Below are 12,161 nucleotides of genomic sequence, written 5' to 3'. Positions count from 1 at the left end.
ATGCTCATATAGTATATATAAGATATTCCAAAGTTGGTTGCATGAAAAAATTGCAAGTTGCAACATGGTTTTTGTTATAGTTAAGAAATACGTATATATTTATACGTAAAAATCACTACACTTAAAATACAATACATATTATTGAAAAAATAGTGTATATATATACTACCTAAATATTTATATATAATATATAGTACGCGTACATACTCATCAATTTGATAATTACTACATACAACATACAAAACGCAAATACCACCGCTGGTGATACGAAAAATTTGTACGTTAGATGTGATGATCTGAGTACCGATGCGACCAGTAGTAATGGAGGAGCAGCGTTAGCAGAATCATCATTTACGTACCCATGACTAGAGCTGTCAGCGTGATTATCGTGGCCATATTTAACTTTAAACTACCCTACAAGTCTCAGATGACGTACACGTATGTGTTGGTGCCACTGCTGGCCACTCATACACTCGCTGCCGGTCGATCGACACTATAAAAAAAGATGAAGGTAGCTAGCTTAGGCATCTTGAGGCGGCCATGGAGGACTGGGTGTACTACTCCCTCTCCATCTCCTTGTGCCTCACCCTGTCCCTTGTATTCTCGTCCCTATGCAAGACCAAGGCGGCGGGCTCGTCGTTCCTCCCGCCTGGGCCGACCTCGCTCACGGCTTTCGGTCCGCTGCTGCTGCTCGCCTGGACAAGCGTCAACATCGAGTCGATAGTCCGCGTGGCACGGTCATGGTACGGCCCCGTCTTCACGCTGTACCTCCTCCCATCCTTCCCCGTCGTGTTCGTCGCCGACCGGGCCGTGGCGCACCGCGTCCTCGTGCAGCTTGGCTCGGCGTTCGCCGACCGGCCTCCAGCCAACCTCGCCACCCGCATCTTCTCCAGCGACCAGCACAACATCACGTCCGCCGCGTACGGCCCGCTGTGGCGCACGCTCCGGCAAAACCTCACCGGCCGGGCGCTCCACCCGTCGAGCATCCCGCGGTACGCCGCCGCCCGCAGGCGCGCCGCCTCGGGCCTCGTCGACGGAATCGCGCGCCAGATGCATAGCGAATCAGGGGTCGTCCTCATCGAGGGGCTCCTGCATGACGCTGTTTTCCACGTGATTGCATGTATGTGCTTCGGCCAGGGGCTCGACGCCGCCGCCATCGCAGCAGTCACGTCGCTGCAGAGGCAGTTTCTCAAGGAGGTGGTGGGGTTCCAGGTGTTCGGATCGAGCCCCAAGGTCAGCAAGCTCCTCTTCTGGCGACGGTACCAGAGGATGCTGTCCATGCGCCGGCGGCAGGAGGAGGTGTTCATCCCTCTGATACGTGCGTGCCGTGCGCGGCGCAACACCGCCGGCGAGATCTTTGAAATGGATTGCTACGTCGACTCGCTCATCAGCCTCCGCATCCCGGAGGAAGATGGCAGCAGCAGGCACCTGACGGACGGCGAGATCGTCGCCTTGTGCACGGAACTCTTGTCCGGGCCCGTCGACTCTACGGTAAACATGTTGCAGTGGGCCATGGCGAACCTCGTCACACGGCCGGAGATCCAGGCGAAGCTCAGGGCCGAAATAAACAACGTCGCCGACGGCCAGGTCCAGCTCGGGCAAAATTTGTGCGAATTCAAAAAACACATTTGATTTTTTTATTTTTTCTTAAAGAACATAAACTTTTACAGGTCCGGGATGAGGAACACCTGCCGTATCTCCGGGCGGTGGTCCTGGAGTCACTGAGACGGCACCCACCGGCGCGCTTCATCCTGCCGCACGCGGCGGCCGGGGAGAACGGCACGGTGCTGGATGGCTTCACCGTGCCCAAAGAGGTGTCAGTGAACTTCACGCTGGGCGACATGGCCATGGACAGAAAGGTGTGGCCGGACCCCACGCAGTTCCGGCCGGAGCGGTTCCTACCCGGCGGCGAGGGGGAGGACCTGGACCTCACGGGAAGCAAGGAGATCAAAATGATGCCGTTCGGTGCCGGCCGCCGGATGTGCCCTGGCATCGATGTTTCGCTGCTGCACGTCAACCTCCTTGTGGCCACCATGGTGAGGGCGTTCCAGTGGAGCGAGGTGCCCGGCGAGCCGGTGGACTTCGCTGAGACGCTGGAGCTCACCATAGTCATGAAGCGCCCACTCCGTGCCAAGGTCGTGCCATGCCATGCTACTATCTAGCAGCTCTCAGTCGTCTTCCATCATTGTCCCATCGGAGTAACTACATACAATATACAATATGCTATCTATCAGCTCTCTAGTTTATAATAAGTTCAAGATATAAATAGTGGTATCCAAATAAAATGTTACGCGGAATTGTGTACCACTATTTTTGTTTAGTTTGTCCTTCACACCACCTTTGTTTCCAATAAAGTTGTCGTATGTACCGTAATAGACCAAGTCGTGTTTGAATTAGCAAGAGCAAGTCGTGAAGGGGGAAATGCTTTTAGATATGTGGACAGTCCCTCCCGACCAGGTCTGTCTCCAGAAATTTGGGGGCCCGGGCCAAATACAAAATAGGGTCCTAAATTTTGATATACTCATATAACTGAAGTTCTAAAATTATCATTTATAGCAAGCTAAGAAACAAAAATGGTCGTTCCTTGAAATTTGAATTAGCAATTATCTCCAAAAATATCTGCATCAATCCATGTGAAGTCTAAACCTCCAACTGCAAAGTGTAAAAAAAATCATTTATCAATATATAGGAATGCCTAATGCTCAAATTTATTAACTATCAATGTATTCTAGAAACATAATAAATGTGATCATTTTGTGCACCAAAATTCAGAAACGAAGAGCATGTATATAAAAATGTTCGCAGGAGTGTGTCTCTTGATTTTCTAGTTAGAAGATGCAGATTCGTTTGGGTCTTCTTTACTAGAATTCAGAAATCTGTTGTGTTAATTCTGAAGCAAACCAGCCTACATCAAACAGATCTGGAGCACTCATGTGGGGATCATGGCTTGGGTAGTCAACTAGGCATGCAACATCCATCTTATGAGAGCATCTCCAACAGCCGCAGAACGCGCCGCGCGCTAAAAAGTACTTTGCCGCGCGCCCATCGTCTGGTTTGACGCGGTGGGCAACGCTGGCTCCAGCAGCCACGCGAAAATGCAGCGCGCGCGCCGCGCAAAAATGCAGCGCGCGCGACTCTTGCACAAACAACATATGCATTCCAAAACAGAAGCAAAAAGATCAAATATAAATAAAATAAATCAAAATAAATAGTTCAATTTCTTTATTACAACTCAAACAAACAGTTTATCGTTCAATACAACAAATAGTTCATGAAGTTTGAGCAATACATACCTTGCAGGCGTTTCGTCGAACACCTTGCGGGCGCCGAGCGGCAGCGAGCGCTCGGGCGCTGTTCGACGGAGGACGGACGCGCGCGAGGGGCGGCGGTGACTAGAGGGGGGCGGAGGAAGCCGCCGCGTCATGGGGATAGGCCGGGGAAGCGTCGGAACGGTCGCCGGATGGCGCGGTCGGCGGCGGCGCCGTGGTTGGAGAGGGGGACGGGGTGAGTTGCGAGCGAGCACGTCAGAGTACAGCGCGCGGAAGCGGGCGCAGCAAATAAGCGGCGTGCGATGCAGTTTCGGCTCGCGCGCTGAACTAGATATGCCGCGCGCGCGGTTTTTACGCGCCCGCTGGAGCCACTATACCGGTTGTGTGTGCGCTAAAATGGGTAATTTTACGACGCGGCGCTAATTTGACGCGGCTGTTGGAGATGCTCTGAGGAGACAAGATGAAGATTAGGGGAGGGCCCAAGGAAGACAACAGCGAGGGCGACCTACACACGAGGGGAGAGATTGGATTAGGTGATCAGCCGACGGAACAAGTGAGGCGTCTACCATAAGGATTGGCCGAGGCCGCGAGGCAACTACCCTAAGGATGGGCGTGTACGATCTGCTGCAGGCGATATAGACCTAGCGACTTGGCGACCCCAAAATTTAGATGGCCCTGGACAATCGGGCAATTTGGCCAGCCCTATCGACGGGCCTGTCCGACCCTCCGGCGTCGCTCCTGCGAGCGATCGGGAGGGAACCCTAGCCGCCTAACCAACCTTCCCCTCTGCCGCCGGCAGGTGCTGACGCGGGCCTTTCCTTCTCCTCTGCCTGTGGGGAACCGAACCGATGCGGGATGGAGTTCTCGGGTGGCGGCCCTGGGCTTCGGCAGGGCCCAGCGGCACGACAACGGTGGTGCGGTGCGGCGGTGCTGCCATATGGTGGCAACGTCATTGTCCCATCGTTCTCCATCATTGTCCCATCAGCTCTCTTGAGTTTACTAACTTGAAGATATAAATAGTTGTACCCAAATAAAATGTTACGCAGAATTGTGTACCACTATTTTTGTTAGTTTGTCCTCCACACCACCTGTGTTTCCAATAAAGTACTCTCATCGTTCCATAATGTAGTGCGCCCACGTATCCTGAAATTTAATTTTGACCGTAAAATTAACCAACGAGACCGATTGCAACGGGAGCAAAAATTATATCACTGAATTCGTATTTTCATATCGGAATACGAATTCAGTGGTATAATTTTTGCTCCCGTCGCAGTTGGTCTCGTTGATTAAATTTACGGTCAAAGTTAGATATCGAGAAGCGCGGGCACACTACATTGTGGAATGGAGGGAGTATGTCATATGTACCGTAATAGATCAAGTCGTGTTTGAATTAGCAAGAGCAAGTCGTGAATGCAAGAAATCCTTATGTTGCCTTACACCTTGAGCTTTGCTACCAAGTAATAATACCTCTAATGGATCGCTAGCACTTTCAAAGAAAACTATTAAGTGATTAATATACAATTATCAGTTTTAGTTTTCATCGTATACATTAGTTGTTTGTGTTAATCTATATATCTGCTTCCACATTGCACCACTAAGGGTCCTTAATTGCTATTTTTCTGCTTCCACATTGTGCCACATCATCTTAAATAGTTTTACCCCTTAGATGAAGATTGGATGTTAGGGATTACCATCATTTGTAAGCCTTGCTAGCAGTTAGATCATCCACCAGAATATGAGGGCCACATGATCAACTTGCCTGCTCCAGTTGCTACAATCGAACTTCTCATAGAATTCCCGAACAATGTCAGGTGTATCAAATTCGTCAGTTTGTATTAATAAAGACACATCAATTGTTTTCAATTGCACCCATGAGTCAACGACTATAGGGAAACAGTAGTAAACTGACCATAAAAGCAACAATTTCTTGGCTCCATTACGTACAAATCCGTAACTGACCTATTACACTAGGGCAGAATTATCTTCCCGTCTCCTTTCCCCTCTGCATATAGCCTGTGAAACACATATAAAAAGAAAAAAATGATTTTACTGGGTGAGATATTCGAGTTATTTGTGCTGGACTCCATCTTTTTTCTTTGTTTACTGTTGTATAGCCAATCATTCCCTCAAATTTGCCTGCATGATTGTGTAAATTTTCTAATTTATATTCCATCACCTCGCCAGAGTCACCAGCTCAATTTGCTTAACTCAGGCTTGATAGTTCTAATACCAAAACAGGAAGGAGCAGCTATTATTGCTGACTACAGACCCATTAGTTTGACACACAACATTGCAAACTTGGTCTCAAAGCTCTTAGCAAATAGGCTGGCTGGGTAGTTATAGAAGCTAGTGGCAAGAAACCAAAGATCATTTAACAAGAAGAGGAGTATTCTTGACAATTTCGTATACACACAGAATTTGATTAGAGAGGTATAGCAAAGCTACCACATTGTTTCTAAAGCTAGATATAGCAAAGGGCTTCAATACATTGAGATGGGACTCTTTATTGGAGGTGTTGCAGCAAATGGACTTTGGTCTTCGATGGAGAGAATGGATCTCTGCCTTAGCATCAACTAACTCATCTATCCTAGGCCCTGTTTGTTTGGACTTTTGCTTCTGCTTTTGCAGCCTTTTCACTTTGGCCAAAAACCATAAAAGTTCCTAAATAGGTGCAGCTTTTATGGCTTTTTGGTAAAGTGGAAATGCTGCAAAAGTAGAAGCAAAAGCCCAAACAAATAAGGCCTTATCGCTTTCGAGGGAAAAGCTTCAGACACAAAAACGGCCTAAGATAGGGCGACCCCCTCTCTCCCATGTTGTTCATTCTCACAATGGAGCCACTGCAAAAAATGCTACATCTTGCAATAGAAGCTTCCATCCTCAAGCCCATAAACAACAGGACTGCCAAGCTTCTAATGCTGATGATGTGCACATACAGGACGATGCGCCACAAGTAGCCCAGGGAGCCATTCGTGTGGTGGCCATCGTCTGTGACGCTGTGGATGTAGAGCTCGACGTTGTCGTCGCAGTCACGGGCGAGCCTGACGACTTGCTTCATCCAAGCGCGGACATGGCGATCGAAGTGGTGAGCCTCCATGAGATGGAGAAGCACGCCGTTCATGCACTCCGTCTCTTCCTTAATGAACTCTACGTCGGTATGGAGGCCACCGAGCAACTTGCTTGACGAGGATGGCGGTGAGGCAGCCAAGGAGCGGGTCGAGCCCTCGAGGGTGCCATGGGTGTCCATCTTGCTTGATTTGGAAGAGGTGGTATGCACAACAATGGATGAAGCAAACCGAGAGGTAACGCTTTGTATGGAGGGTGTGGTTGGGACCTGCAAGGCATCAACCAAAGGTGGGAGACAGCTTTGAGGATGTGGTGTTCTTTCTTCATGCTGCAACGTTGAGGCATCAAGCAAAGGTGCGAGGCAACTTTGAGGTTGTGTTCCTTTTCTTGCGCTGCGAGGTTCGGTGGAAGACACTCTAGGAATGGCGATTTCTACATGGAAGACATAGGATTCTTCTGAATTCCGTCGGAATGCTGGCACCGTAGCTTGGATGGTAGGAATGGCCAAATAAAGTTCTGGACAGGAAAGGAAGCCCCTCCCTTTGATTTCACATGATGATTGATACAGAGAAGAGCAACTCGTACCTCACGCCTTCACTCAGACGAGGACGATTTCTATAGGGAAGACATAGGTTTCTCGATTGCAAAGCAACGGTGGCAGGCATGTGAGTTTCACAGGGCAGGACATCCTTCTTTCCATTTGATTTCGCTGGATCCGATGCCGGAAGAACATCATTACATCAACTTGTACCTCACTGGCGTTGGAGCAGGACCGAGATGCAAGTCCGGAGCTCGTCGCCTCCTGGGTGAAGATGACCCATAAGCACACCAGCCGCGCTCCGCGGATCCCCACAGCAGGGGCCGGAGCAGGAGCCGGAGCCGAAGAGCGCAGCCGCCTCGCCAGAATCGTTGCCTTCCGCCATGGCCGCGCACGGAAGAACCGAAGGAGTCGGCCGGGCATGAGTGGGGTGGGAGTGGGACGGTGGAGCGGCGGCTGGATCCAAAGAGGACGGGATGCGGTGGCCGGAATATTTTTTTTAACACAGTACAGACACAAGCGCTCATATATACTCGCATATACTCAACCCTATGAACGCACATACGCACATCCTACCTCTATAAGCACCTCCGAAAGACTGAACCGGCATATCATCTTAAATAAATGCGAGCACCAGGATTTGAACCCTGATGGGCTGGGGATACCACATTCGCTCTAACCATCCAACCACAGGTTGGTTCGCGGTAGCCGGAATATTTAGACGATTTTGGGGCCATATTTTTTTCTTTTATTTTTTTGGAACCGGTTGTGTTGCTAATTTATTTTCTCAACAAAAGTTCAAAACAAACCTTAAACTTGTAAAGAAAATTTAAATCGAACCCTGAATTCTTAATCGCTGAAATCAGCACATCTAACTCTCAAATCCCAGCCTATTTTAAACCTTGAGAGCATTTAGCTAGTGTTCACTAACATGGCAAGTCAAACACCGGGATCCTTGACTAGGTTGTGCACTGCATTCTTCTGTTCGTTCTGATCCCTGCTTGTTTCGGTTTTTCCTCTTCTTTCTTCTTGTTTCCTTCTATTTTTAAAATATCTTCACTGGTTTTTCTCGGTTTTTATTTTCAGTTATAGTTCTTTTTTATTTTGTTTCTTTTTCTTTTTTGTAATGTCTGTTTATTCAAAATTTTGTCTGCAACTTGAAAATCTTTGGAACTTTAGTTTTTAGTTTCCAAAACTCAAAAATGTTCCCATTTTTCTAAAAATGTTCTCAAATTGTTTGAGACTTTCAAGAAATGTTAAAATTCAAAAAATAATTGTGTTTTAAAGATATGCTCACAAATTCAAAAAAAAATGTCCGTGTTATAAAAAATTGTTTGCTACGTACCACCCAGTTTTCAAACATTGTTCAAAGTTTAATGTTTGCGTTTCTAAAAAAATGTTCGCGGCATGGCTACAGTACCTCCTAGGTTTTCAATTTTTTTCATGATTTTTGAAAAATGTCAGAGCTTAAATTTTTCGTGGTCAAGTTTGCAAAATATCCGTATTCTAAAAATATTCAGTTTTTTTTCAAACAGAATGTTTCACGTTTGTTTTCACGATCTCGTGCTGCTGTTAGCTTATTTTAATAAGTTGCGGTGCTCAACGAGACACAAGCACTCGCTAACTCTACCCGTTACCATCCGACGCGTGTAGCCGATGGTTGCATGTTCAAATCCTTTCAGGGCACCTATTTTTTGTTACATTTTTAACTGTTTTCTAAGACAGTCTCACAAAGCTTTGTTAATTCATCACAACGTTACAGGGACGAAAGGAAGATCATCAACGTTACAGGCTTTGCTCGATTGTGAGACTCATTGTTTAAGCTTCTAAATTCATGATCTATATTACATAAAATAAAGACACTGGGACCTTCTGTGATTTCACGAATGATTACACCATGTCGTGCACTGCTTTCACCCTTGACTTCATCTACCACAATCTTGCAATCTGACGTAACATGTATGTGTTGGTTTCAAAGATTTTTAAGTTTTTTTTGAGGGGGGTAAAGATTTTACGCCAATGGGCTAGTCCATCGCGGCTCCACGCGGGCAACAATCCCTGAGCAGGATTAGGATTTGTGTTTGGAGTTGGCTAGTCTAGCCTGGTCAGGCGTCCAGGTTGATGCATATATATATGCAGCGTTGCTTGAGTTTTTTGTAAAACAAAGAAAAATAGAAATAAAGAGGAGAAAGAGGGCACGACAAGAGCCCTTGACTATCAGTGTTGTGTGCGCGCGTGTTCATCGTGTGATTTGATGTGATCGATCCCGAGGATGAATTTTCAACAATTGGTATCAGAGCAAGATTTGAGCGAAGCTGCGCTTGTCCCGGGGTGGCGACCCGACTAGCGCCTTGGGGCGGGCAATATAGTTGCTGGGATGCAGCGACGAGGAGGAGCAGGCAATTGTCGTTCAGCGGAGCGGCGACAAGAAGGCGGCGAGGACGTTGTCGCAAGCGAGGCAACGGGTAATTGTCGTTTGGCGTAACGACCTGGAGGAGGGAGACAGGGCTGTCGTCGGCAAGGCGTTGGTGATCATTGATGGTTATGGAGGTGCCATTGGAAATCATCGAGACCATTGTTGGAGGGTGCAAGGTGGAGATGACGAAGTTGCGAGCCGTCATCGAGGTGTGCACATGAGTTCTTGTAAGGTGCGTCCAAGAGCTCAAGTGTGTGAGTCTTCTGCTATAGTTGAGATTCGTCACTGGCGGAGGAGAATTGCAAGCGAGAGCGGGCGGAAAAAGAAAAGTGTGCCTTGCATTTCCATTCGTGATCAAGGAGTTCCGGCGAGTTCACATACGGTGGAGATGAGTTGCACGTATATGGCGAGTTGTATTGCCGCTGGATAGGAGGTGTTGTTTGGTAAGTTGTGTCACCAACGACAACGAGAAAGTGAAGATGTGGCGGGTGAAAAGATGTGTCTCCCCGTGCACAAGCAACCGACGAGAAGATGAAGATCAACACGAAGATGGACGCGCACCAGTTAAGTTGAGCTCTTGCATGAGGCTACGCGTTTAATCTGCATGTAGCACGCTAAGATGTGACAGCGTGACTGGTAGTCCGGATAATCGTTGGTTCAGTCTACAACTCAGCATGAAAAAAAAATGATGATGAAGTGGTGGTCATCGTTGCAAAAAGAGAGAAATTGCGCTCCGATAAGCCGCGTCACCGGAGGCAGCCATCGTGACAACATGAACAGATGGATATTTGCGTGTGTCTCGTCGAGTAAAAAATTGGATGTTTGGATTAAGGGGTGAATGTTAGAGTAATTCAAACTGGAGTTAGGCAAGTGCTATGTTAGTTGTACACGTGGAAGGTTCTAGTGCTAGTCCCACTAGGATTAGTACTTGACGTGATCAGCGTGCCGTGTAATTAGATTAGGCAAGTCAATATGAGTCCCGTCAAGAGTAGTAGTATTGCCGTGTCCTTGTAGTACATGGAGAGATACGTGCATGTTTTTAGTCTACGTGGGTTTGTGTCCATGTACAAGTCGAGGTCAATGTATGAGCAGGATTAGGATTTGTGTTTGGAGTCGGCTAGTCTAGCCTGGTCAGGCGTTCAGGTTGAATTTTTTTTAGAAAAGGGGTATTATCCCGGCCTCTGCATCAGAAAGATGCATACGGTCCAAAATTAAAACAAAAGTAGTCACAAAAATCTCGAGCATCTGAAGGTACGAAAAGAAAACAAGCTGCTCCAGCGAGCCTAATCAAGAAAGTCACAACCGGCTGGCAAATAAAATAGGAGCACTACATGCCTATCCTATTACATGACCGCCATTCAAACCGGTTGAAAATACTCCGAGCTATCATCTCCCATCGGGTAGACGCAGTAGCCAAACGCCCCCTGGCCTCCGTCGGAGTGAGTAACGACCACATACGGATCAATGCTGTGGCCCTGAAGATAACCTGCAAAAAGTGAAAGTTCGTTTTTCTGTTAAAAACCAAATCATTTCTGCAGTTCCATACTGCCCATAACAAGGCACACACTCCGACACGAATGTGTCTTGCTACATCCAAGTTAACCCCATCAAGCCATGTTCCAAATAACATATTGATAGAGGTAGGTGGAGTAATATTAAAAGCAATATGAATCGAACGCCAAAGAATCTTAGCCAGCGGACAGTCTAGAAAGAGGTGCCTTATAGTTTCGTTACAATCACAAAAGCTACACCTAGCAGAATCCACCCAATTGCGTTTTGCCAGGTTATCTTTTGTCAAAATCACTTGTTTATGCACAAACCACATAAACACTTTGATTCGCAAAGGTATCTTAACTTTCCAGACGTGCTTCGAGCAAGGAATGACACTAGTGTTTATGACATCCAGATACATGGATTTGACCAAGAACCTGCCGTCCTTAGTCAGTTTCCAAAACAATCTATCTGGCTGCTGAGACAACTGGACATCCATCAACCTTCGTACAAGATGAAGCCATGCCTCCCAGCGATGGCCTAATAGCGTCCTCCGGAAGCTAATATTGAGAGGCGTGGACTGTAAGACAGTTGCAACATAGGCTTCTCGACGTTGAACAATGTTATACAGAGTAGGATATTGAAGTGCCAGAGGCGTCTCCCCAAGCCACGTATCCTCCCAGAACCTCGTGTTAGCCCCATCACCGACTAAGATTTTTGCCCTGTTAAAGAAGAGGGGCTTGACTCTCATCAACCCTTTCCAAAATGGAGAATCAGTCGTGCGCACAGTCACCTGAGCCAAAGTTTTAGCCTGAAGATACTTATTCCGCAGAATCTGAGCCCATGTGGCCTCTGTCTCGGACGAGAGTTTAAATAGCCACTTGCTAAGGAGACATCTATTCTTGATCTCTAGATTTTCAATTCCTGGACCACCTTGGTCCTTCGGCCTACAGATGATATCCCATTTTGCAAGCCTATACTTTCATTTCAACTCATCATTCTGCCAAAAGAAACGAGATCAATAAAAGTCTAACCTCTTCCTGACCCCCACCGGGACCTCAAAAAAGGATAAAAGAAACATGGGCATACTGGTTAAGACCGAATTAATCAGAATTAATCGACCTCCATATGACATGAGCTTCCCTTTCCAACAGCTCAGTTTCTTTTCAAAACGATCCTCGATGCACTTCCACTCCTTGTTCGTCAGCTTATGATGGTGAATGGGTATACCTAGGTAAGTAAACGGTAGCGAACCCAACTCACATCCGAACAATTGCTTATACGCCTCCTGGTCCTCATTAGCTCTTCCAAAGCAAAACAGTTCGCTCTTATGGAAGTTAATCTTGAGTCCAGACAATTGTTCAAATAAGCACAACACAAGCTT

General features: G+C 47.1%; 1 protein-coding gene across 1 annotated transcript; it reads left to right on the top strand.

Moving 5' to 3' along the window:
- The first annotated feature begins 532 nt into the window (after positions 1-532).
- LOC125513066 (cytochrome P450 89A2-like) lies at positions 533-2,396 on the top strand. The gene is made up of 2 exons (XM_048678113.1): positions 533-1,587; positions 1,671-2,396. Exons 1-2 carry the CDS (start codon positions 541-543, stop codon positions 2,160-2,162), a joined length of 1,539 nt encoding a protein of 512 aa, XP_048534070.1. The 5' UTR covers positions 533-540; the 3' UTR covers positions 2,163-2,396.
- The last annotated feature ends 9,765 nt before the right edge of the window (positions 2,397-12,161 follow it).

This window comes from Triticum urartu, chromosome 6 (genome assembly GCF_003073215.2).
Source record: "Triticum urartu cultivar G1812 chromosome 6, Tu2.1, whole genome shotgun sequence".
Lineage (NCBI taxonomy): Eukaryota > Viridiplantae > Streptophyta > Magnoliopsida > Poales > Poaceae > Triticum > Triticum urartu.
This window is presented reverse-complemented; position numbering and strand designations above follow the sequence as displayed.

Excerpts from the sequence above, each read along its gene's own strand:
- LOC125513066 (XM_048678113.1), top strand. The coding sequence starts at position 541 with ATGGAGGACTGGGTGTACTACTCCCTCTCCATCTCCTTGTGCCTCACC. Across the intron at positions 1,588-1,670 it reads ACAACGTCGCCGACGGCCAG|GTCCGGGATGAGGAACACCT; the intron begins GTCCAGCTCGGG and ends AAACTTTTACAG.